The sequence below is a fragment of the Narcine bancroftii genome, chromosome 3 (assembly GCF_036971445.1).
Source record: "Narcine bancroftii isolate sNarBan1 chromosome 3, sNarBan1.hap1, whole genome shotgun sequence".
In the NCBI taxonomy this organism is placed as follows: Eukaryota; Metazoa; Chordata; class Chondrichthyes; order Torpediniformes; family Narcinidae; genus Narcine; species Narcine bancroftii.
In genome coordinates this window covers 51,621,453-51,647,184 of record NC_091471.1, presented here as the reverse complement: position 1 = coordinate 51,647,184, position 25,732 = coordinate 51,621,453, and the positions used below count along the sequence as shown (strand labels likewise).

At 41.2% G+C, this 25,732-nt stretch overlaps 1 protein-coding gene across 4 annotated transcripts in view; it reads right to left on the bottom strand.

Annotated features, from left to right (window-relative positions):
• rai14 (retinoic acid induced 14) overlaps window positions 1–25,732 on the bottom strand; it is a 255,675-nt gene that overhangs the window by 46,423 nt on the left and 183,520 nt on the right. For 2 of the 4 annotated variants that reach the window (XM_069924041.1, XM_069924045.1), the window contains 4 exons: window positions 14,350–14,436; window positions 14,045–14,137; window positions 12,208–12,315; window positions 5,166–5,226 (listed from right to left, as the gene is read on the bottom strand). In XM_069924041.1, coding sequence (XP_069780142.1) covers window positions 5,166–5,226; window positions 12,208–12,315; window positions 14,045–14,137; window positions 14,350–14,436 — 349 coding nt within the window. The remainder of the gene's footprint in view (window positions 1–5,165; window positions 5,227–12,207; window positions 12,316–14,044; window positions 14,138–14,349; window positions 14,437–25,732) is intronic. The other 2 variants (XM_069924042.1, XM_069924044.1) reach the window with 2 other exon arrangements.

Below are 25,732 nucleotides of genomic sequence, written 5' to 3'. Positions count from 1 at the left end.
AGACACATCTTCTTAGGGAATATGTTAAGGAACTGGAGCTGCGGCTTGATGACCTACTTACTGCTCATTATGAAGAATGAAGGGATAATAGAGAGAAGCTACCTGGAGTTAGTAGAGAGCACCTCTGTGGCCATCTTCCTGAGCAAATGGTATATCATCCTCAATAGTACTGCTGAGGATGACCTGACAGAGGACCAGATCTCCAACAACAAATTTAGCACTGAGATGCAGAAGGTAAGAAGCATGCAGTTGTGCTTGGCAATTCTATAGTGAGGAGAACAGGAAAGAGATTCTGCAGGTCTGATAAAAGGCACCCAGATGGTGTGTTCGCTCCCAGGTGCCAAGGTACAGGATGTCTCCACTTGACTCCAAAACATTCTGAGGCGAGAGGGTGACCAGCCAGAAGTCTTGGTACCAATGACATAGGAAAGAAATGTAGATGTCCGTAAGAGGGAATACAAGGAATTAGGGAGGAAGCTGAGAAGCAGGACTTCCCAAAATGGTAATCTCAGGATTACTGCCTGAGCCACGTGCTGGTGAGGATAAAAGCAGCGAGATCAGGCAAATAAATGCATCACTGAGAAACTGGTGCAGGGGGCAGGGTTTTAGATTCTTGGATCACTGGGATCTTTTTTGGGGAAGGTACAACCTATTCAAAAAGGATGGAATACATCCAAAGGGGTCCAGTATCCTGGCAGGTTTAATTTGGCTATTAAGGAAGATTTAAACTAATTTTGCAGGGAGATAGGAACCAGAGGGTCAGGGCTGATGACAGATGAGATAGAAATAAATCAAGGTTCGTATGCAGAAGGATAACAAGAAAGTGATGGGACAAAATTGCAACTAGAGATATGACAGAAACATAGTACATACGAAAACTGGTCTAAAGGTATTATACTTAAATGCACACATTAGAAACAAGGTGGATGATCTTGCAGTACAGTTACAGATTGGAGGATACAATGTGGCTATCACTGAGTCATGGATAAAGGATGGGTGTCATTTGGGAGCTAACATCCAAAGATACACTGTGTACCAGAAGGATAGGCAGGAAGGCATTTGGGGTGGTGTGGCTCTGCTAGCAGACAATATCAAATCATTGGAAAGAAGGGATGTAGGATCAGAAGAGGTAGAATCCTTATGGGCTGAGTTCAGGAATGGTAAAGGTAAATATACAGGCCTCCAAACAACTGCCAGGATGTGGACTACAAAACACAACAGGAAATTATTTTTAAAAAAGCCACGTCAGAAGAACAACATTACAATAATCATAGGGGATTTAGTATGAGATGAGATAGGGAAAGTCAGGTTGATACAGGATCCCAGAAGGGAGAGTTTGTGGAATGCCTATGAGATAGCTTTTTGGAGCAGCTCATTGATGATCCCACCAGGGGATTGGCTGTTTTGGATTGGGTGCTATCAAATAAACCAGAGATGATTAGTGAGCTTAAAGTAAAAGGCCCCTGAGGAGGCAGTGATCACAACATGATTGAATTCACTGCAAAATTTGAAAAGGAAGGCCCAAGTCCAATGTGTCTTTATTTCAGTAGACTAGAGGAAATTACAGTTGCAGGAGAGAGGATCTGTCCAAAGTCAACTGAAAAAGTGCAATATTAGGGAAGACAGCAGATAAGCAATGGCTGGAGTTTCTACAAAAAAATGAGGAAAGTAACATACCAAAAGAAAAGGAAGTTGTGAATGGAAAAATGAGACAATTATGGCTGACGAGGGAAGTTAAAGCCAAAGTAAAAGCAAAAGAGAGAGCAAAATATAGTGGGAAGAGAGAGGACTGGGAAACAAAAACTTGGAGAAGGCAACTAAGGTGATTAGGAAGGAAAAGAGAAATTATGAAAGGAAATTAGTAAATACAATACAACTTTGATTATCTGAAATCAGATTATCCAAAATCCGCATTTATCTGAAAATCTTTGGACCTGGAAGTAACGTCTGTTTGCCTCCAACAAATTTTAGATAATTGAGGATATCTGAAGGAATCAGAAATCCTCAGTTACCCAAAATTTTTTATGCAGCTGATCTGACCAAATAGGGTGAAAAAATAATTCTACCTGACATGAAATTAGAACAATTGTCCTCGTTTCAGTTAACTCCCTCTCCTCTCATTTTCCATTTTTTCTATTGACTTTTCTCTCCATCTCTCCCTCTCAAATTGCATGCCACTGTCTCCCAGCCACAAGTAGTCAGAAGAATCCCTTGTCCCAGCATCATCAAGGAGAGTGGCCGCCCCAGGCAGGATGGCAACCTTGGTGGGGAGGTGCCGTTGATTATCAGCGGCGGTTGGGAGGGGGAGTGTGTGGAGGTGAAGACTGGGTCTGTGTCAGGTTCCAACATCAAGAACCAGGATGTAAAGCGGAACAGCCCCTGCCAGAACAAGCCCATGGGGAGACAGGAGCCCACCGATGGCGGTTGGGAGGGGTCTCGGTGATCAGCAGCAGCATGAGGACGTGTCAGGGATCGGTGGCAGCCAGCATTTATTTTGGTGAGAATTAAACATTTTAATGCTTAAAAACCTTCCCTTTTTGTTTGTTGCTGTTTAAGCACCAATACAAGTGATTTTCTGTTGCTACTGACCAATTTTTAAAAAAGTGACTGGTTATCCAAAAAATTCAGTCATCCGAAATAGGTCAGGTCCTGACCATTTCAGATAATCGGAGTTGTACTGTAATGTCAAAGAGGTTACTAAAAGCTTTTTTTTAAGTATATAAAGAGCAAAAGAGACAAGAGTAGATATAGGACCATTAGAAAATTACGCTGGAGAGATTGTAATAGGAGACAAGGTGCTGGCAGAGAAAATGAATGAATATTTTGGATATTAGTAACTTACTGGACTCTCAAGGGTCTCTGGGAAGTGAAGTGAGTGCCGTCAATATCACAAGAAAGAAAGTACTTGTGAAGTTAAATGGTGCAAGGGTAGATTAAGTCTCCCGGACCAAATGGAATGCATCCTTGAGTTCTGAATGAAGTTGCTGTAGAGATTGTGGAGGCATGCTAATTATCTTTCAGGAATCAATTGCAAGTGTCACTCCACTGTTTAAGAAGGGAAGGAGGCAGCAGAAAGGAAATTATACACCTATTAGTCTGATGTCAGTAGTTAGGAAGATCTTGGAATCAATTGTTAAAGATGAGGTTATGGAGCATCTAGAAGAGCATCACAAGTCCAAGTCATCATGGTCTCCTTAAAGGAAAATTGTGCCTGACAAACCTTCTGCAATTTTTTGAGCAAATAACAAACAGGAAAGACAAGGGAGAAGCAGTGGATGGTGTGTACTTGGACTTTCAAATTGCCTTCAACAAAGTGTCAGACATGAGGCTGCTTAACAAGATGAGAGTTCAATGAACTACAGTAAGGATACTCGCATGGGTACAGCATTGGTTATTAGGCAGGAAACAGAGAGTGGGAATAAGTGATTCTATTCAAGTTGGTTGCCTGTTATGCGGGGTCACTGTTGGGACCACTTATTTTTACTTTGTATATAATTTGGATAAAGGAATTGATAGCTTTATGGCTAAATTTGTAGATGATGCCAAAATAGGTGGTAGAGCTGATGATGCTGAGGACACGGAAAGGATGCAGAGAGACTTGGATAGATTAGCAGATGGCAGATGAAATACAATGTTGGGAAGTGTAAGTCATACACTTTGGTACAAAATTAGACAGCCAGACTATTATTTAGATTGGGAGAAAATTCAAACTTTGGAGATACAAAGGGACTTGGGAGTCCTCATGAAGGATGCCCCAAAGGTTAATCCCAGGTTGAGTTGACAGTGAAGAAAGCAAATGCAATGTTGGTATTCATTTCTAGAGGAATAGCATGCAAGAACAGGGATATAATGATTAGAATCTATAGGGCACTGGTGAGGCCTCTCTTGGAGTACTGTGTACAGTTTTGGGTGCCTTATTTGAGAAAGGATGTGCTAGCATTGGAGAAGGTTCAAAGAAGATTTACTAGAATACCAGGAATGAAAGGGTTAGCATATGAAGAATGATTGTTGGCTCTTGGACTGTACTCCTTGGAGTACAGAACAATGAGGGGGAACCTCATGGAGACGTTTTAAATGCTGAGTCCTGGACAGAATAGATATGATAAAGTTCTAATCCATGGTAGGGGAGTCCAGGACAAGAGGCCACAATATCAGGATAAAAGAGTGTCAATGCAGAGAAATTTCTTTTGCCAGAGGACTGTGAGTCTGTGGAACTTGTTGCCATAGGTAGCAGTGGAAGAAAGGTCACTGGATTTACTTAAGACAAAAATTGACAGGTATTTGATTAGTCAGGGCATCAAGGGTTACAGAGAGAAGGCAGGGAAGTGGGGCTGAGTGATAAGATTCACCTCATGATTAAATGGCAGAGCAGACCTGATGGGCCTACTTCTGCTCTTGTATCTTGTGTGTGATCTTGTGATTAATGAGCTAGTAGCCAGAGGGTCTAGATTTTTTTTAAAGGAGTAATTGGTCTTTAACTTAAGAAGAATATTTCTAGATCATGCATCCATTCGCATATAGTAGTCAACGCAGAATTTATCATACATTTTAACAGGGATGTGAATTATAAAGAAATGGAAGAGAAAGGACTATTTGGTAACTTACAGAACTCCTGAAGTCCAATAGACTGAATATCATGCTGTAAAATTCAAGTACTTCCAAAAGTCAGAAACAGTTGTATGCTTTGCAGATCACAGTATAACACTGAAAAACTGTATGCTGCAGATACCCTTCTGCAGTTTCCCCTCATCTGCAGTATTTAAATCGAGCAACCTCTCAGATGATTTGATAAAAATAGGCCTTTTTTTATTTAAAACAGTTAGGTTAACAACTGTTGATGGGTCTTCAGAGTTTGAAAGAAGACTTGGAGAAATATTGTCCGAAGTATACAGTGGCAGAATACGTATTTTATAAAAGACGCCAATGTTACCTTCAACAATTCCACTTTGTTTTTCATAAATCTATCCAACATTGCCAGGAGTAATAAAGTCCAGCTCAACTTCTTTAGAAACAGATCTTTTACTGAATTTATATATTATATTTGAAGTTAAAAAGTTTTGCTGAAATTGACCTGTTTCTATAACAGAGCTGAGTTGGGAATGGCCCCTTACACACAAATAATCAGATTAGCAACTCTTTAAATATGTTAACAAAACTCATCATACCTATTATATCAACTGGCATGTCTTCATTATTCCTACACACTTTTTCTTTGAGGTCATTTTGCTAAAAATGAAGAAAAAACATTAACATGAGTGATAAGATGAGTACAAGAAGTCTTCAAAAGCAGGTAAACAAGACTGCAATACTGGTAAACCTGAGCAACACACAAAATGCTGGAGGAACTCATGGGGTCAGGCAGCAACTATGGAAAGCAAGAGATCGTCAATGTTTTGGGCCCAAACCATTCAAGAGTAGCAAAGAATCTTCAGCTTTTCCTTAAAATTCAAGCCTCCACCCCAATATCATTTTCATGAATCTTTTCTGCACCCTATCCAGCTTAATGATATCTTTCCTCCAATTGGATGACCAAAATTGTGAACAATACTCCTAGTGTGGTTTCATTAACGTCTTGTGCAGTTGTCACATGATGTTTATGCTCCGATACTCAGTGCCATGACTGATGAATGGCAGTATGTTCAACACTTTTACTATCATTTATCGGTATTGCCACTTACATGGAACAATGCACCTGTGCCTTCAAGTTTCTGTTCTGCAACACTCAACAGGGCCTTACCATTCACTGTGCAAGTCCTGGCCTTATTTAATCTACCAAAGTGCAACACCTTACACTTGTCCAGGCTAAATTTCCATTTGCCATTGCTTTGCCCACTTTGCCAGTTCATCTACATCCTCTTGTTACCTTCAATTACCTTATTTACTGTCAATCATGACATAAATTAGTGTCATCTGCCAACTTAACAACCAAGTCATCCAAGTCATGAATACATATGACAAACAAGTGGACCCATCACCAAGTCCTGTGATGCAATATTGGTCCCACACCTACAGTTGGAGTGGCAACCCTTCACCAACGTTTCCATCCCCTCCAATCAAGCCAATTCCGTAGCCAATTGGCCAGATCATGCCATCTGACCTTCCAGACCAGACTTCCATGTGTGACTTTGACAAAATCCTTGCTAAGCTTAATGCAGACAATATCTTGTGTCCTGCCCTCATCAATCTTCTTGGTCACTATAAAATAAAATAAAATTTTGGATACACAATTTCCCATGCATGAAGCCATGCTACCTATCCCAAATCAGTCCTAGCCTTTCCAAATACTTGTAAATACTGTTAGAATTTCCTCCACTAACTTATCCATAACTGATGCAAAACTGACATGGTTTGCTCCTACAGCCTTCTTGAAATAAACATTAGCCACCCTCCAGTTTACCTGCACCATTGATGGTGCAACTATTCTTGCCAAGTCTCCTATAATTCTTTTCTTTAACTTCCCATAATGTCTCAGGATACACTTAATCAGAGATTTATATACCTTTGTGTTTGAAGACCTCCAGCAATTGCTCTTTAATATGTGGACTTTCCTCAAGAGATCACTATTTCCTTTCATGTTCCCTAGACTTTGTCTTTCTCCAGAGAAAATACAGATGAGAGCAACTCATTTAGGACCTCACACAATTGCTGTGGCTCCACCTCACCCTGATAAACCCTTTTGCCTTTAATATCCTTGTCAAATCTCTTTGCCGTCCTTATTACCTGCTTAAGTGAAACCAACATCCTCACTTGATCTCAATGTTCACTGACTGAAGTATGCCAGCTCCTTTTTCTTGTCTTGATCAGAGCTTCATACCTCTGGTCATCCAGGATTCCACAATGTTGTAAGCCTTGCCCTTCACTCTAACACGAAATGTGCTGTTCCTGAACTTTCTGCATTTCTCTTTTTTTTAAATACCCCCACTTACTAAGTGTCCCTTTACCTGCATAAAACCTCTCCAAATCAAGCTTTACAAGTCTGCACCCTTTCCAACTCATTGACATCCTTCCCATAGCTGTAAAACCAGAATCACATACAAGTATGGACTCACCAACTTCCACAGTATCCACTACATCACATGAACCCTTTAGTCTATCTGAACCTTTTAAGGAAAACATTAAATAGTACAAAGTCAGTGAGAAAAGGCTCCATGGCAGAGATATTCTGAAGTTGGACATCTGGGATGTCAATATGCCCCCATTATTTTTGCCACTCACGTTCATAAAGGAAAGGGTTATGGACACGAAAGGATGATAGACAGAGTCATGTTATAGGGAACTGGCAAGAAAGTGGCAATTGATTCCACAGGCCCATTTCAAAGGCCCGAGGACAGTGCTTAATGACTCAGACAAAAATGCATTTCTTAAAAAAATGTTTTTCCCAAGGTCTGAAATGAAGAAATCTTGAAATCAGTAAAATTCTCAGCGTATGTTAAAGGGATATGGTTAAAGTGTGTGTCGGGGTCCAGTGATCATAATGCCATTAGATTCAAGATAATTATGGATAAGGATAGATCTGGTCCTTGGGTTGAGATTCTAAATTGAAATAAAGCCAAATTTGAATGAACAAGAAATGATCTAGAAAGTGTGGAATGGGATAGGTTGTTCTCTGGCAAGGATGTACTTGGTAAGTGTGAGAGCATCAAAGGTGAAATTTTAAGAGTGCTGAGTTTGTATGTCCCTGTCAGGGTGACAGAAAAGTTAACAGGCATAGGGAATCTTGATTTTCAAGGGATATTGGGGATCTGGATAAGAAGAATAGGGAGGTGTATGGCAGGTTTAGGCAACAAGGAGCAAATGCAGTATTTGAGCATAAAAAATGCAAGAAAAAACCTTAGGGGCTTCTACAGGTAAATTAATTGTAAATGATTAGTAAGAGAGAATATTGGTCCTCTTGAAAATGAGAGTAGTTAGTTATGTATGGAGACAAATGAGATGGGGAAGATCGTAAATGGTGCTTTTGCATCTATATTTACTCAGGATACTGGCACAGAATTTATGGAAGTGAGACAAACAAGCAGCGAACCTTTACAGATTAAAGAGGAGGGGGTGCTTGCTGTCTTATGGCAAATGAGGGTGGGTAAATACCCAGGGCATGACAAGGTATTCCTTTGAAACTTGAGACAAATTAGTGTCAAAATTGCAGGGGCCCTGGCAGACATATTTAAAATGTTCTTACCCACGGGTGATATGCTGGAGATTCCTCAGATTGTTTTGTTGTATAAAAAAGGCTTCAAAAATAATCTGGGAAATTATAGGCCAGTGAAATTAACATCAATAATGGGTAAGAGATCTGATATACAAGTATTTGAATAGACAGACACTGATTAGGGATAGTCAACATGGCTATTTTCCTGTTTAACCAATCTGTGACAGTTTATGTTATATTTTATATTGTATTTTAATGGATAAATATTGGGAGGAATTTGGTGAAATTAGAGTAGGTTACAAACATACACACATTTTAAAACAGAACTTATTTGAAAGACTGAAGAATTCATATTCAGTAACATTGCAGGATCTTTGGAGACTTTTAATTTCACAAGTAGGTGCTAATTGAAATGACGTCATGAAATGAATAGACCATTGTTTGGAATTGGAGACAGGCTGGATGGTTGGATATCTCCAAGGATTCTGACCTTTCTGCAAAGTGCTCACAGAAAGGTCACTCCTGGTTTTGTTTACCTATGACAACAGCTTGACCAAGGGAGAGAACTCCTGTTGTTTGCTGAAGAAGGTGGGAGGTTTTGCAAGAGAGAGTGTCACATGGGCTTTCTGGCAGTCTCAGTTGGAAAGAGAGCGAAATAAGACAAGTTCAACAAGCTCTCTCAGCTAGTGTGTGTGACACTGAAAGCAGCTGAACAGGGCAAGCCAGGAAGCTGGTTGAAACTGAAGAAAAGTTCCAGAGCGGCAGATGGCTAGAAGTGCTATTGACAGATTCTCTTGGAATAAGTGGAACGGAAAGGAACTCTGTGATAATCTGAAAGAAAGAGGTTACCATCTGGAGAACCCTGATGGGGCAAGTTTAATCAGTGAGACACTGAGGTAACTAATGGTGGTATCTCAGTTGTGGAAATCCTGGAACAACAAATCTCTCTCTGCAAACGCTACAAAGCGGTAAACATTTATCTTTCGAGCACCAAAGCCTGGTGAACTTTATACATGTTAAATTCTGTGCACAGTATGAGAATTGCCTGCATCCAGAGGACTTGGAAGAAGGAGAAGTGAGATTGAACTGCGAACCAGAGAACTTTTCTTAAATTTACACACACATTACATACACGTGCGCTTAGAATTAGAAGGGGGTTAATTTGGGTTAGTTAAGTATAGAGATAAGTTAAGGTTTGATTCTGTTTTCATGTTTAAAGTTGATTAAAAACAATTTTTGTTTAAGTAAATACTTGTCTTGGTGAATGGCTATTGCTGCTAGGTTTTGGGGTCCTTTGGGCAACAGTATATAGATATGTTTTAAAAGGAGATAAATTGTGGCAGGGTTTTTAGTGTAGGTCACATACTAACACTTCAAAACAGATCTCATTTAAAATACCAGAGCTCTGGTCAAGCCTGACAGTCCAAGCTCGAGTGCATTTCCATAACCTTTGAATAATGCCTATAAGGACTTCACAAGAAGGTGTTAATTGGACATGCTGTGGAGTAATAGATTATTGTTTTGGAAAGCAACAGATGAACAAACTCAGAAGATGAGGTCTGGAGCCGCAGTCTGTTTGAGTGTAGTTGTCTGTTCCAAGAAGGTCAGTGGTTTTTCTCTCTCAGAGGGAGAGAGAGAGAGGGGGAGAGAGAGAGAGAGAGAGAGAGAGAGAGAGAGAGAGAGAGAGAGAGAGAGAGAGAGAATTCCATTCTAGTTCAGCAGGAGCAGCTGGGACTGGAACAGGACAAGCTGGCAAGCTTGTGGAAAAAAACCATTTTGAAGATGGGTTGTGAGTCCTTAGTTCCAGCCTGGTCAAAGCCTTTGTGGTCCATACAAGAGGAGAGGACTGGCTGCATAATGTTTCACTTGAAATGATGGAAACAAAAAGGAACTCTGTGGTGATCTGAAAGAAAGAGGTATCATCTTGAAAACCCTGATGGAGCAAGTTTCTTCGTCAAGACACTCAAATGGCTTTTCAGAAGGAGTCAGTTGTGGGTGTCCAATAAGCAACAAATCTCTCTCTGAAAACCAACAAGAACCTTCCTGAGCAGTAATCATTTTGCCTTTCAAGCACCAAAGCCTGGTGAACTTCATAAATGTTAAATTCTGTGCACAGTATAAGATTTGCGCCTGCAACCAGTGAACTTGGAGGAGTGAGAAATGAGATTGGACTGTGAATCAAAGTACTTTTCTGAACTCACAGACACACATTACATACATGTAATACATGTATTTTAATACATAATTAAAAGCAACTTTTGTTTAACCTTTGTCTTGCTGAATTTCTATTGCTGCTGGGTTTTGGGGTCCTCTGGACTTATAACAAATCTTATAAATTTTTGATGAGGTTACCAGGAATGTTGTCTACATGGCCTTTAGTAAGGCCTTTGACAAGGTCCCACATGGGAGGTTAATCAGAAAGGTTCAGAGTCTAGATATTCATGATGAGGTAGAAAACTTGATTAGACATTGACTTTACAGAAGCCAGAGTAGTAATGAATGATTGCCTCTCTGACTGGAGGCCAGTGACTAGTGATGTGCCACAAGGATCGGTGAGGGGTCCATTGTTGTTTGACATGTATATCAATGCTCTGGATGATAATGTGGTAAATTGAAACGTCAAGTTTGCAGATGACACAAAGATTGAAGGTATTGTGGACAGTAAGAAAGGGTTTCAAAGCTTCCAGCTTATCAGCCAGAAAATGGGCTGAAAAATGGCAGGTGGAATTTATGCAGACAAATGTTAGATGTTGCATTTTGGCAGGTAGGATATGCATGATAAATAGTTGGGCACTGAGGAGTGCAGTAGAAAGAGGGATCTAGGAATACAGGTAGATAGGGTGTAAAGAGAGATTTTGGCACATTGGCCTGCAGAAATTAAAGTATTGAGTATCAGAGTGCTATGTTGAAGTTGTACGAAATATTGGTGAGGCCAAATTTGGGGTATTATGTACAATTTTGGTCACCAAACTATAGGAAGTTTAATAGAACACAGAGGAGATTTATAGAGATGTTGCCTGAACTTTTAGAACTGATTTACAGGGAAAGGTTAAACAGGTTTGGACTTTATTGGATTTGATGGAGTAAATACAAAGCTTTTTGAAATTAGGTTATGATAAAAATTAAAGGATGAAGGGTTGAGGGTGATAGGAAACATTATTGGGAACTTCATGCAGAGAGTGGTGGGAGTATGAACAAGTTGCTAGCCAAATTGGTAAATGCAGGCTCAATTCTGACATTTAAGGCTGAATACACATGAGATTACAGCACCTAATAGACTGAATACACCTAAAATTGTCTGATCTCAAAAGCTAAGCAGGCTCAGGTCTGGTCCTATTTGGAGTGGGCTGCTAGACAGAGTGGTGACACTATGTCTACCTTACGGTAGACAAAAGTTAAAGAATTTCATGCCATGTTACTACATTCTAAATGTAGTAAATCGTGACAATAATGGAACCTTTACCTTTATTTAATAAAACTTTGGACAGGTACATAGATAGAGAGGGGGTATGGAGAGATATGGTTTGGATGCAGGTAAGTGGAACAAGGCTGAATAATTGTTCTGCATGGACTAGAAGGTCGTGCTTCTATTTTGTTGTGTTCTATGACTCTAAATTGAAGGAAATTTAGAGAAGATACACTTAGTTGATATCTGAAAATGAAGAAGTTGTCTTAAGAGGAAAAGTTGAATATCTGCTCATTGCAGTTATGATGAATGAAACAGAATTCTATTGAAACTCAAGATTCAAAGGAAATTTGATTGTGTAGATGCTAAAAGGAGGTTTTCCCTGTGGGGAATTTAGAACTACATGCGTAGTTTCCAAGTTTAAGAAAGAGAGAAGGACAAGTTCTTCCCAATTGATCATGAACCTACCTTAGAGAACCCTAGGAAATTAATATATTCAAGACCGAGATAAATACATATTTGACGAAAGGTTTGCAGGTACTAAGGGTTATGGGAAACTGGCAGGACAGTGGAGCATAGGCCGAGCTTAGATCAGCCACAAACATATTAAATTGCAGAGCAGGCTCTAAGGCTCCTAATATTAAAACATAATTACCTCTTGCAGGTTTTTTTTCTGTAGTTGTTGATTTAAGTTTTGTATCACCTCCAATAGATTTGCCTTCTCTGCTTGAAGTTTTTTCATTTCATTACTATTTTCTTCTTCCTATACCACAATCAGAATGAGCAAAGACATCTCAGGATGGGAACAAAATGTTATATTGTTTCTAAGTACAGGTTCCTAACCTTTTATCCAGGATTCCGAACATCAGCAACCTCCAAAAACAGGCACTTTTTCAGTAATGAAAACGCCTGACCACTTCGCTCCTAGCACCCCTGTCCCCAACTGTCCTTCAGTTGCCCATTGCCCGCATATCGGTCACCCCCAGCCGTCCGTCGGTCCTTCGCCCCCAAATGTCTATCCATCTCTCCCCCCTGCCGTCTGTCCGTCCGTCACCCAACCTCCCATCTAACTTTTGACACGGCAGTAAGGGTGCAGTGCTGCCAAGCACGGAGTTCACTCATGGTGGCGGCTGGTGATGCCTCAATGTGGGAGCAATGGATGTCCTTATTACCCACAATTCCCCACACAGCTGACATCACTCTGCTAGGATTATGGGTAAGGAAGACAGTCATTGCTCCCGCATTAAGCCAGCTGTCTCCACAAGTGAAATTTGGAGGGTGGGGATGGGGTCAGTGGGCCGGAGCCAGCTTTACTTTTTTTTAAAAAAATAAAGAAAATAAGCTAGTGATATTATGGTCTTTTATGTTTTTTTAAAATCTAAGTTAATTTAACACACCACGTGCACCCCCCCCCCCCACAAAGTTTTGTGCAATTTTGAAACATTGTATTTGCTTAAAGGGACCATCATTTAAAAATGATTCTGAAATCTGGAAGATTCTGAACAATGGCAAGTGTCCAATCCTGATGATCCCAAATAAAAGGTTAGGTACCTGTGGTACATGTTCAATGGCATTAGGTGACATTTGGTCACTACCAAAGGCAGTGCTTGCTTGTCATGAACAGTTTTGTTTCATGCATTATTTTCTAAGTGCTGTAGTTTTCTAACTAATTTTCTAACTAATTTTATTTGTTTCAAACAATATATTGACCATTCCTTGGATCCCTATTAGATCATGTTACTTACTGCTTTACAAAGATTATATTAGATATATTTCTTTAAACTCTAGGTAAAGCAGAAAAAAACATATTTTGAATAAGATTCAAGCACTACAAATCTTCTTCCCCTTCCATACAAATAATTTTTAAACTCAAATCAAAATCTTCTTCCTTCAAATATGATTTTAAAAGTGCAGCAAGATACATTAGCTGTCATCTGAACTAAGTTCAGCATCAGTAATAAACAGTCAAATATACTAGGTGGCAATTTTTCATAAATATAATGTCCATAATAGTTTTTTTTTCTTCCAAATGATACACTGATTATTGGAACAAATTAAAATGTAGAACAGAACAGTACAGCTCAGATACAAGCCCACAATTCAAAAATTTTTAGATATATTTATTTTTTATTATATCGGTATATGATTATTTTAGGCTGCGTAAAGTGTGTGCATCATGGCCCGGAGAAATGCTGTTTCATCTGCTTGCATATCTATAGTCAGAGGATGATAAACTTGAATAACGTTAGGATTAACGTCAAGGTAAACCAAATTTCTTCTGCTGGAACATGATCCATTCCCCTCACACCCTTCGTAAGCATGTCTACCTAAAGCCTCTTAAATGCTATTGTCTACTGCGACTGTATTTGCTTTCACCACCCCTCCATGCAGTCTATTTCAGGATCCTGTAACACAAATCTCTGTGGAGAAGTACATAATTTTCCTTTGGATTACAGAAATAATATTGTACATTAGTTCTAACAAAAACCCACTTTAGCATATGTTTTTCCCTCTTCAGATGGCTCAGGTTTTAACGAACGAGAATTATAGATCTCTGGAGAAGATACTTCATTAGACAGGAGACCCTAAAATTAAAAATATCACAATTATTGATAATTGATTGCAGAAATAAGACCTAATCAGTAACTGAAAAATCAAATCTTTGTGCATTGATAAGAACTTTGACAAAGTTAGTAACAAACCATTTTTCATAGACTTCATGTAAACTGATTTTCTTTCTGTAATTATTTTTTTTATTGTTAAGCAGAAGTCCATCAGTTTGATGCTTTTCTTTTACCTGTGTATTACTGGGTGGTGGTGGTGGTGCTTTTCTTTTTTTGGGGGTTCCACTTCTATCTGCATTGAATTTAATGCCAGGATCCAGCTGAAAATTTTACACATCAGAAATGTAGAGGAATTAATTCTGTTAGTAAAGATTGTGAATGTTAAAATGAAATGATGAGTTAATACACGCCTTCTTCTGTTATTTATTCAGTCTTGTGAGTGTTCATTCAGTTGCAAGTTTATCATGCATTAGAAAAATCTAAATTTAAAATTGGCAATAGACCCGAATTCATACAAATTTGAAGCACCTATATGTAGCCTCTTTTCCACTGGCATCAATTAATTGGCTGTGCAGTGTCCCGGGATAGGAAGTCCTTTGTGCCGCTTCCACTGGGCCACCCTTAACTGGGACACTAATTGCTTTTCCACTGAGTGGAAGTGTTCCATCTTCAACTGGAAATGGATGACTTTCTGCTGTCCCTTTTCCACTGGTTTTATCAGCCCACCAGCGTCAGCAAATGCTGAGGATGTGAGTCGGGGTTGAGGGGGTGGTTAATCCCCAGCGTGAAATGACATATTTTGACGCTGACGTTTGGACAGTGTTCCTTTTCCACTGGACCTTGTCCGCGTAAATTCCCAGTTAATTCCTGGGACAGGGTGCCAGTGGAAAAGGGGCTTCTTAAATACCCCTTCGAACAGAGTTGAAAAAGTCACAATATGAAGATCATTTACAAGGCTCCAAGATTGCTGCTGTGAATAGGCTTCTGATTTGCTGAAGCAGCTGGCAAGAATAGAGACAAATTCCACATGCCCCACGATCGAAGACTCCCAAGTTGAATGGAATGGAGAGCAGCTGGAGAGGCAATTCCCAGAACACTGCAAGAGAACCTCATAACTTCAAATGGAGTTCAGTGGCAGAATCAACAGAAATTATTTCTCAAATCCCTCAGCAGGGGTTGGTCTTCAACAATAGATGTAGTTTTGATACTCAATATAAAGTTGAAGTTTCAAGTAATTTTGTAGATTTAGATGCAATGGGAGCATAATGATTCAGCATTTAACAATGCTGCCTCACATCTCTAATCCTTATCTCTAGTACGGCTTGTGGGAAGTTTTCAAATTCTCCCCATGACCGGGGATTTCCCAGGCTGCTCTAGTTTCCTCCCACATCCCAAAGATGAATTGGTTTGGAAGGGATTTGGGCACTCCAGATCCATTATCCATTGGAACATCAAAATAAAGTTTAAACTGAAATTTTCCTCAGCAATGTATCGAACTACAGAAAGCAACATGTTAATCTGGACTGTATAAATCAAAACAGGAATGGGAACAGGATCTGACTATTATAATTGATAAGCAATTATGGATGGATTTGTGTAGAGATTCTATGTAGAACACGATCAATGTGTGATACAGATTAGTATAGTATAATTTTTTACATCAATTATATATCACACTGTGTAAGTTGCATAAAATAAAATCAGACTTATCAAATAAGTGTTTTAGGTGTGGTACAGAGGACGGTACCTCTTTGCATTCCACATGGATGTATGCAAAAGCAAGACTATTTTGAGTAAAAGCAGGGGAATTATTGGAAAAAAATTGCTAATATTTCATATCCACAAAATCCTGATTTATTTTTGTTAGGGAACATTGAGGGTGTAACCAGCCCACGAAATGGCCGACAAATGCGGCAACTGCGCAGACCTTGGGGGGTGCCATCGTCCCAGGTGACCTCCCACATGACAGAAAGATGGGAACTGTGGCAGGAACGACAGCAAATCCCAAGATGAAGCTCTGATGATGTGGGACCCTGACATCAGCACCTGGGGCCCATATAAATGCGACAGCCAGTGCAATAAACAAGTCTCGACTTGAAGGCTTTAGTGTGCATGCTGTTCTTCTCCACACCCGCGTAGTGCAAACACTACAGTGGTGAACCCAACAGGTCCAACTGGCAGTTAGATCCGAAAATGACAGACCAGGCAGAGCCAGCAACCATCCATGTAATCTCACTCAGACTCGCAACGTTTTGGATGTCACAGCCACACACGATTCAAGCAGGCTGAGGCTCAGTTCCAGCCATCAACGACACCCGCTACTGCTACATCGTGAGCGCACTCATTTAAGACACAGCTACGAGGGTCGTAGACTTCCTACGGCAGCCTTCGGAGCAAGGCCCTCAAAGAGCTGTTAATCCACACTTTCAGGCTCTCCTGGCGTGAGCGTGCTGCCTGTCCGCCATAATGAGTAAGATGCTCGTTTTAACTGAAGCCTACAAGCCTTGCCTGCTCTTTGACCAGATCTTTCTGGAGCAGCTGCCCGAGGATATCACACTCTTGATAATGGACGAGGACTTCAGCAAACCTTGGAAGGTCACAGCCCAGTCAGACACGCTCTGGAGAGTGAAGGATACCTGTGCCATTATAGACCACATCAGCAAGCTCCATGAACAGCTAACTGTAAGACCAAGATCAGCGGAGAGGCAAGTTAATACCCTGGGACAATTCTACTACTAACATCAGTGATGGGGTGTGGGAAATGCCCTGGCCAACCTTCATTGATGGCGGTGGCGGTTGGCCTATATGATAGCCTCCACTATGTTTGGGACTCCTTATCAGGCATGTATTTCCTGGTCAACACTGGTGCTGAGATAACCATCCTACTCCCTGCAGGCCTCGACACCCACAATGGCAAGCATGGCCCAGCTCTGAGGGCAGTTAACAGCTCCTCCATCCGGACTCTTGGTGCTCGTACCAACTGCCTCCAATTAAGCAACAGCTGATTTACATGGACCTTTACTTTCACGGCACTGGTGCAACTGGTCCAAGGAGCCAACTTCTTTCATGCCCACTGCCTGCTTGTAGACCTCAAGGGATGGTGCTTGGTGCATGCCAGCACTTTTCCGACTCTACCCCTGGGGGAATTTAAACGACCTGCTCCCACCTTGACTCTATAATGCTTTCAGATAATGAATTTGCGCACATCCTGGCGGAGTTCCTCTCAATGGTGGCACCACAGTTTGCGCAGCTGAGCAAAAGCATGGAGTAAAGCACCACATTCAGACCAAGGGCCCCCCCCCCACCCCCGTTCCACGCCAGGGCATTCCGACTCGCTCCCTATAAGCTCAGCCTAGCAAAGGAGGAGTTCAAGAAAATAAAGGAGCTAGGGATTGTGTGGTGCTCTGAGAGTCCTGGACCTCCCCCCTCCATATAATGCCAAAAACAGTGGGGGGGGGTGGAGACCATATGGCGACTACCGCCACCTCAAGGAGGCTACCACACCCAACAGATATCCCGTACGCCAAATCCAAGTCTTCACTATTCGCTGCCAACATGCATGGGTGTTTTTCAAGGTGGACCTCATCTGGGGGTACCAACAAATCCCAGTTCATCCCCAGGATGTCCCAAGAATGTGATTATAACCCCCTTTTGCTTATTCAAATTCCTCCACATACCGTTCAGTCTGAAAAACGCGGCACAAACTTTCCAGCGGCTGATGAACACAGTGGGCTGGGACTTCCCATTTGTATTCATCTAATTGGGCGATATCCTCATCACCAGCCACAAAGACCACACCCCCCACCTGAGATAACTGTGCACACGGGGTTGAGTGAGTTCAAGCTGACAATTAACCCCGTGAAGTGCCAATTCATCCTGGACACTATTGACTTCCTGGGGCACAAAATAAACAAACACGGGGCAACACCCTTTCCCAAAAAGGTCAAGATGATCTGGCACTTCACCAAGCCATGTAGGAAAGGGCTACAGGAATTCACCGGTATGATAAAGTTTTACCACAGATTCATACCACAGCAACCCACATGCGTCCCCTCTTAGCGCTGATGGCAGGAAAGTCAAATGACATTACCTGGGATGATGAGTCTTAGAGGGCGTTCCAAAATGCCAAAGACATGTTGGTCAACGCCACTGTCCTGGTACACCCCAGACCAGAGGCACCTCTTTGGCTTGGCTTCGCGGACGAAGATTTATGGAGGGAGTAAATGTCCACGTCAGCTGCAGGCTCGTTTGTGGCTGACAAGTCCGATGCGGGACAGGCAGACACAGTTGCAGCGGTTGCAGGGGAAATTTGGTTGGTTGGGGTTGGGTGTTGGGTTTTTCCTCCTTTGCCTTTTGTCAGTGAAGTGGGCTCTGTGGTCTTCTTCAAAGGAGGTTGCTGTCCGCCAAACTGTGAGGCGCCAAGATGCACGGTTTGAGGCGATATCAGCCCACTGGCGGTGGTCAATGTGGCAGGCACCAAGAGATTTCTTTAGGCAGTCCTTGTACCTTTTCTTTGGTGCACCTCTGTCACGGTGGCCAGTGGAGAGCTCGCCATATAACACTATCTTGGGAAGGCGATGGTCCTCCATTCTGGAGACGTGACCCACCCAGCGCAGCTGGATCTTCAGCAGCGTGGACTCGATGCTGTCGACCTCTGCCATCTCTAGTACTTCGACGTTAGGGATGAAAGCGCTCCAATGAATGTTGAGGATGGAGCGGAGACAACGCTGGTGGAAGCGTTCTAGGAGCCGTAGGTGATGCCGGTAGAGGACCCATGATTCGGAGCCGAACAGGAGTGTGGGTATGACAACGGCTCTATATACGCTTATCTTTGTGAGGTTTTTCAGTTGGTTGTTTTTTCAGACTCTTTTGTGTAGTCTTCCAAAGGCGCTATTTGCCTTGGCGAGTCTGTTGTCTATCTCGTTGTCGATCCTTGCATCTGATGAAATGGTGCAGCCGAGATAGGTAAACTGGTTGACCGTTTTGAGTTTTGTGTGCCCGATGGAGATGTGGGGGGGCTGGTAGTCATGGTGGGGAGCTGGCTGATGGAGGACCTCAGTTTTCTTCAGGCTGACTTCCAGGCCAAACATTTTGGCAGTTTCCGCAAAACAGGACGTCAAGCGCTGAAGAGCTGGCTCTGAATGGGCAACTAAAGCGGCATCGTCTGCAAAGAGTAGTTCACGGACAAGTTTCTCTTGTGTCTTGGTGTGAGATTGAAGAGACTGCCATCCGTGTGGTGCCGGATGTAAACAGCGACTTCATTGTTGAGGTCTTTCGTGGCTTGGTTCAGCATCATGCTGAAGAAGATTGAAAAGATTGTTGGTGCGAGAACACAGCCTTGCTTCACGCCATTGTTAATGGAGAAGGGTTCAGAGAGCTCATTGCTGTATCTGACCCGACCTTCTTGGTTTTCGTGCAGTTGGATAATCATGTCCACCTACCGCTCTGACAGTCAACACCTCTACCACAGTGGTAGGAGGCGTATTGGAACAGCTCACTGAAGGCCTATAGAAACCCCTGGCCTTTTTCAGCAGGCATCTCCATCCCAGAGCTCAAATACAGCGCTTTCAACTGAGAGCTATTGGCGCTGTATCTGGCAGTAAGACATTTCCGTTACATTTTGGAGGGTCAGTAATTCAAGGTCTTCACCCTCTACAAGTTATTGGGGCGTGGCAAGATGACGTAGAGTCTAGATGTGCAATCTCGACCTCTCTGGCCAGACTTTTAAATACCCAAGTTTAAATTTTTTAAATTTTAGTTTAAAGTATTAAGGAATTATTATGCCACTAATGGTAAAAAGACTAAATCTCAAGTTCAAAAGAAAATACATTTTTGAAGTGCTGAAGATTTGGGGCCTAGACGACTTGAAAGCAGCGCCAGGCTCAAATTCTTCATTGCCTAGATCACAAGGATCGCCTGTGGAGGCTGAAAAGGAAATGCATCAGATAGCATTACAATCTGAAGAAGTCATTTTTCTTCGCGAATGGATGAGAAGACAACAAGATGTGAGGGAAGACCTTGAAGGAGTTGGGATGCCGTCGCTGGGAGTCCAGACCCGCAGTAAATCTTTTAAAATGCCTTTTGTTGAATTGCAGCAGGAGCTGCAGTTACCTTGTTCTGCCACCATGTCAGAGAGAACAGAGCTGAGATTTACGGATTCATAATGTATGCAATTGAATGCAGTTATTCAACCTATGTTGACATCTCTAATGAATGAGATGGTTCAAATGAAAGCTGGTATAAGTTCAGAATTAAATATGGTTAAGACACGTGTGGATGCATCTTTTGAAGAATTTAAAAAAAATCTGACTGCTTTTTTGGACTCTAAACAACAAGTGACTTCTAACACAGAAAAAATGTTGATGGTGGAAAAATCAGTCATAGAATTAGGAGATCGTGAGAAGGAGCTAGAAAGAAAAATAGATTATTTGGAAAATCAAAGCAGAAGGAATAATGTGAAAATTGTTGGTTTGCCAGAAGGTATAGAAGGACAAGATCCTCTTCGTTCGATGTCTGAGTTATTTGGATAGAGAAGCAATACTTCGACTTGGAGTACAAAATGCGAGACAACGACAAACCCCATTATGGATTCAGAATAGTAGAGTCTTTTATTATCCTGATCTGAGTCAAGATGTCATTGAACGTCGACGACGATTTAATCCAGTTAAAGAAGTTTTGTGGCGTAAAGGTTATAAGTCTACTTTTCGTTACCCTGCAGTGTTGAAGGTTTTTTACGGAGACTATCAATTTCGGTTTTTGAAACTGATTGTGAAACAATGATTTTTGCTGACTCATTGCCGGATATAAGAGGACAAAGACGTAGCTCACCATTATCTCCTAAAGAAAAATTTGGTAGTTCTGGAAACGGAAGAAATGACAGAAATGGGAAAAATGGAAATGGAAAGAGTCCATCTCCTTCAGAAATGGGATCTTTGAGACTGGAGTCTCAAAGTGAAAAGAAGAATTTTCTTATTTTATTTTTTCTTTTGTTATTATGATACTCGGATGTTACTGATTGTTTGGCTGGGGAGGGGGAGATTTGCACTAAGTTCTTTACTAGAGATCAGCCACTGGTGGGTGATCCACACCTAATTTTTGTTTTGGGGATTACTACCTTTTGGTAGTTTTTTTTGGGGAGGGATCTATCTATTTATTTATTTATTTAACTTTTTCTTAGTTTTTAATTTGTGATTTTTTTTAATTGGAGGGCTATATACTTGAGTTTTTATATAAAGATATTATTGGTATTTAGTAATAATAGTAGATATGTCGAAGTTGAGGTTTGCTACTTTTAATGTTCAAGGATTAAATAGTCCGATTAAACGTAAGCGAGTCTGGGTGCATATTAAGAAAATGAAAATTGATATTGCCTTTTTACAAGAAACAGCAAATATTACAGGATGGTATGGATAAAAAGGGTTGGGATAGATCTAAAATTAAATGGGAAGCGGATATTGGTTTTACTTTTTCTGAAGAGGATTGGTTAGATATTTGTTAATGATAGTGTAATTAGATTGATAAATGCACGTTATGCAATGATTAATTACAATTTTTAACATCAATTATATTTGACACCTGAAAAAATAAAAAAATATGGTTTTAATGAATTAGATTTGTGTTTTAGATGTAGTGATATGGTTGGAACTTTTTTTCATGCTGTTTGGTCATGTATACATATGCAATCTTTTTGGAAGAAAATTCAATAGTTTTTAAAATATCTGTATAAGATTTAAATAGTTTTAGATCCAACAGTATTTTTATTGGGTAGTTTGCAACCTCTGAAAGGGTTGGCATTAGACAAGTTTCAGCTTGGTTTTGTATATTTAGCTTTATCCATAGCGAAAAAATGTATTGCTAGTATGTGGAAAGATACAAATATGATTGATATTAATAGATGGCATAATGAGATGAAATATTGTTTAATAATGGAAAAATTACATATGTTTCGCATGATAATTATATTTTTTTATTAATAAGTGGTTGTTATACTCAGAATATTTACATTTCAATTTATATTGATTAGATTTTAATATGTATATTTAACTTTTTTTCAATATTCTTTTTTCTTTTTTATGGCTCTCCTTAGGAGAGTTGGCTGAAGGGGGGATCTTTTCTTTTCTTTTTCTTTTTTTTTATATATATAAAAAATATGTTCATGTTTAATTGCTGTATATGTCATATTATTTGTTTTTTGAACGAATAAATAAAGTTTTTTTAAAAAGTTATTGGACCCGTGGTCGGACCAACAATCAAGACATTTGTTCTACATGTCCCAATTTACCATGAACATACAGCACATCGTGGGTATGCAATATGGTATCCAATGCTCTATCACACCACACGATCGAGTCAGTACACGCTCTGTCCACGTGGTCCTCATAAAAGCACAAAAACAAGTCCCTGAGATCCCCGCATATAGGACAGCCACCTCCAGTCTCGGGGGGAAGATGTCCCCTCACACTGCTGTGCCACATCTCCACCGGCAGCACTTGCCCTGTTCATCCCGGCCACACGGAGGTGCCAGGTTTTCAAAGCCATATGCAACCTGGTGCATCCTGCAATCCAGGACTCGGTCAAGATGGTGGCTAACAGGTTTGTTTGGCATGGCCTCCATAAGTAGGTCAGCTAGTGGGCCAAGACCTGCACAAACTGCCAGTCCTTAAAAATGCAGACACACTCATGGTGCCCACACAGACTGTTAAACCAGTACAGCTCAGGTTCAGCCATGCATACATTGACATAGTGGGACCACTACCAGTTACCCATGGAGCAAGATACCTGGTGAACATGGTTGTCGCTCCACAAAGTGACCTGAGGCAGCCCCTCTGGCTGATTCCACCACAGAAAACTACACCAGGGCATTTTTCGACTCATGGATGTCCAGATTTGGGGTCCCAGAACACCTAACCTCAGACAGATGGGCACAGTTTATCTCTGGGCAGCAATGGCTAACTTCTGGGGACACAGCTCCACCACACCACAACATGCCATCCTCAGGCCAATGGGTTGGTGGAATGGTTTCATAGGCATCTGAAGGCAGCCTTGATGGCCTGGCTCAAGGGTCCCAACTGGGTGGATGAACTGCCTTGGGCCCTTCTGGGGTTTCGCACGGAATGAAGGAAGACTTCAATGCCTCAGCAGCGGAGGTAGTCTACGGTGCACCCTTAAACTTTATGGGGGAGTTTCTGGCTCCCGGTAAACACCCAGAAGACCGCACGGCTACCCTTGAGAACTTGCAGTGAAAACTGGGGTCCCTGGTCCCGCAACAACCCCACCACACAGCCAGCCCCAACGTAACATCCACAGGGACTTAAATTTGTCACTATGTGTTCATGAGAAGAGGCACACACCGGTCGCCGCAACGACAACCCTATAAGGCACCCTACAGGGTCATGAGGGACAACGGCTCCACTTTCATCCTCGACATAGGTGGTAAGGAGGAGACTTTTACAATCAACTGCCTGAAATCAGTATATCTGGACTGTGTCCAGCCGGTCTCCACTGCTCCCCTGCGACACAAGGGCAGACCGCCTAAGTCAATGGACAACAGCCCGATCGCAGGTTCTGGAGGGGGAGGGTCATATAGCGGCCTGCACAGGGAGATGCAGAGCGGCCCACAATGGCCGACGAATGTGGCAACTGCGCAGATCTGGGGGTGACACCGGCCATCATCCCAGGTGACCTTCAACATGGCAGGAAGACAGGAACCATAGCTGGAGCATCGGCCAATTCCAGGCCGGCGATCTGACGAGGCAAGGCCCCGATGTCAGCGCCTGGGGCCCATATAAACGTGACGGCAGTGCAATAAATCAGTCTCAACTTCAAGGTTTTGTTGTGCGTGTTGTTCTTCTCCATGCCCACGTAGCATGAACGCTACAAGGGAACCAATCCTAAATTGGTTCTTACACCTACTCAACAAAAGTTTGTGAAAATAGTATTGGCAGTGGCAAGAAAATGTATTGCACTGACTTAGAAGTTGGATTCTTATTTGGGCATAGACAGATTGCATGGGGAAATACAAAAATCTTTTCCATTGGAAAAAGTTACTTATAATTTGAGAAATAAATATAATACATACCTACAAATATGGAGCTCATATAAGAGATATATATATACACACACACACACACACACACACACACGATAGGTACTGTGGGTTAGTTTTATTCTTTTCTCATTCCCTATGACCTCGCCAGATGGCACAGACAATTTTTGATAGTTGAGTCCTCTGTGTTCCCTGACCTGCCTTAGTTCAATCCAGAATTTTTAATCATTCTTTCTCTTCTTTTCTTTAGTATGTTATTAACATGCATAGGTAATGATTGTGGGGATTTAGTTTTTAAGGGGAGGGGGTATATATTTTGGTTTTGTAGTCAGTTGCAATCTGTACTAAAATGATGGATGTACGTGCTTTATATACACTATATCTGCTTAAACTTTAAAATGAAGTGTTTTTTTTGGTTAGTTTATTATCATCTGATTGTACAACCAGATGAGAGAGCTTCTCTGGACTGATAAGCTTGACTGTGAGAGAGTCATGCTTAGCTTGTCTTATCATTTGAGATGACTATTCTGTGATCTTTAATAAATAGAAAAATCCAAATTATTGTAGTTGCAAAAGAAATCTGGACTTAAGAATCAGAAGGATCAAGAGTTTAAGTTTGTAGTTGAAATATTAGACAAAGCTGGGATGCAAAGAAGTTTAGCGGGATGGATAAGCATTGTAGCACTTTATTCATTTCTTATTTCAGGTGACATTTGGGAATTATTATTTTAAAACATTGACCTTGAATAGGAAGGGGGGGATATGCTGAGACAGAAACTGGTAGATGATAGGTGGTACCACATACTACCCATAAGCCTTCTCAACACTTCCCTACCTGACTATCATCCTCTCTTCATTTGGTTTCACCCATTACCTTCTAGCCTCTATTGCATCTTGCAATCTCACTTCTATAAACGGGCTTTCCTCCCTTTATACCTCAGTCCTGATGCAGAGTGTTAATCTAAAATGTCATCACTCCTTTACCTCCACGGATGCTGTTTGACCTGCTGAGTACTTCCAACAGTTTATTTTATAGTCCAAATTCTAAAACTCATTGTCTTGTATTTCTATACTACATTTCCTATGTTTAAGCAAAATAATTTTGCTCCAAAACTGGTCAATTGGCTGTGAATTACTTTTGGATATTCCAATTTGTTAAACTGCACTATCTTAAATTCTTTGTTCATGTATATGGAAATCTCATTTCCATCCAAACCAGTGGTTGAGTCCAGTGCTGCAGTACATAATGGAGTCCAACTCCAGTTTCTGCAGGATGTTAATGCAATGCAGTCAGGAGAGGAAATGGACAAGTCTATAAGTGGAGAGTTCACAACAAGAATTCAAAGAACTTCTGCTAGAGTTCAGATTGTTGCCATCAAGGTTCTGGAGTTGAACATCTCCTCACACTTCTTTCTAATGAAGGGCACAATTGTACCTACAGAGCACAGAAGGACCTACATGACAAAACTGCAGTGTGGTGAGAGGGTACAGAGGATAATGATGGATGGGTATTTCCTGACTTGAAATCTGTAATGTGTGATATATTGCAGGGACTGGAACTGGAAATCTTT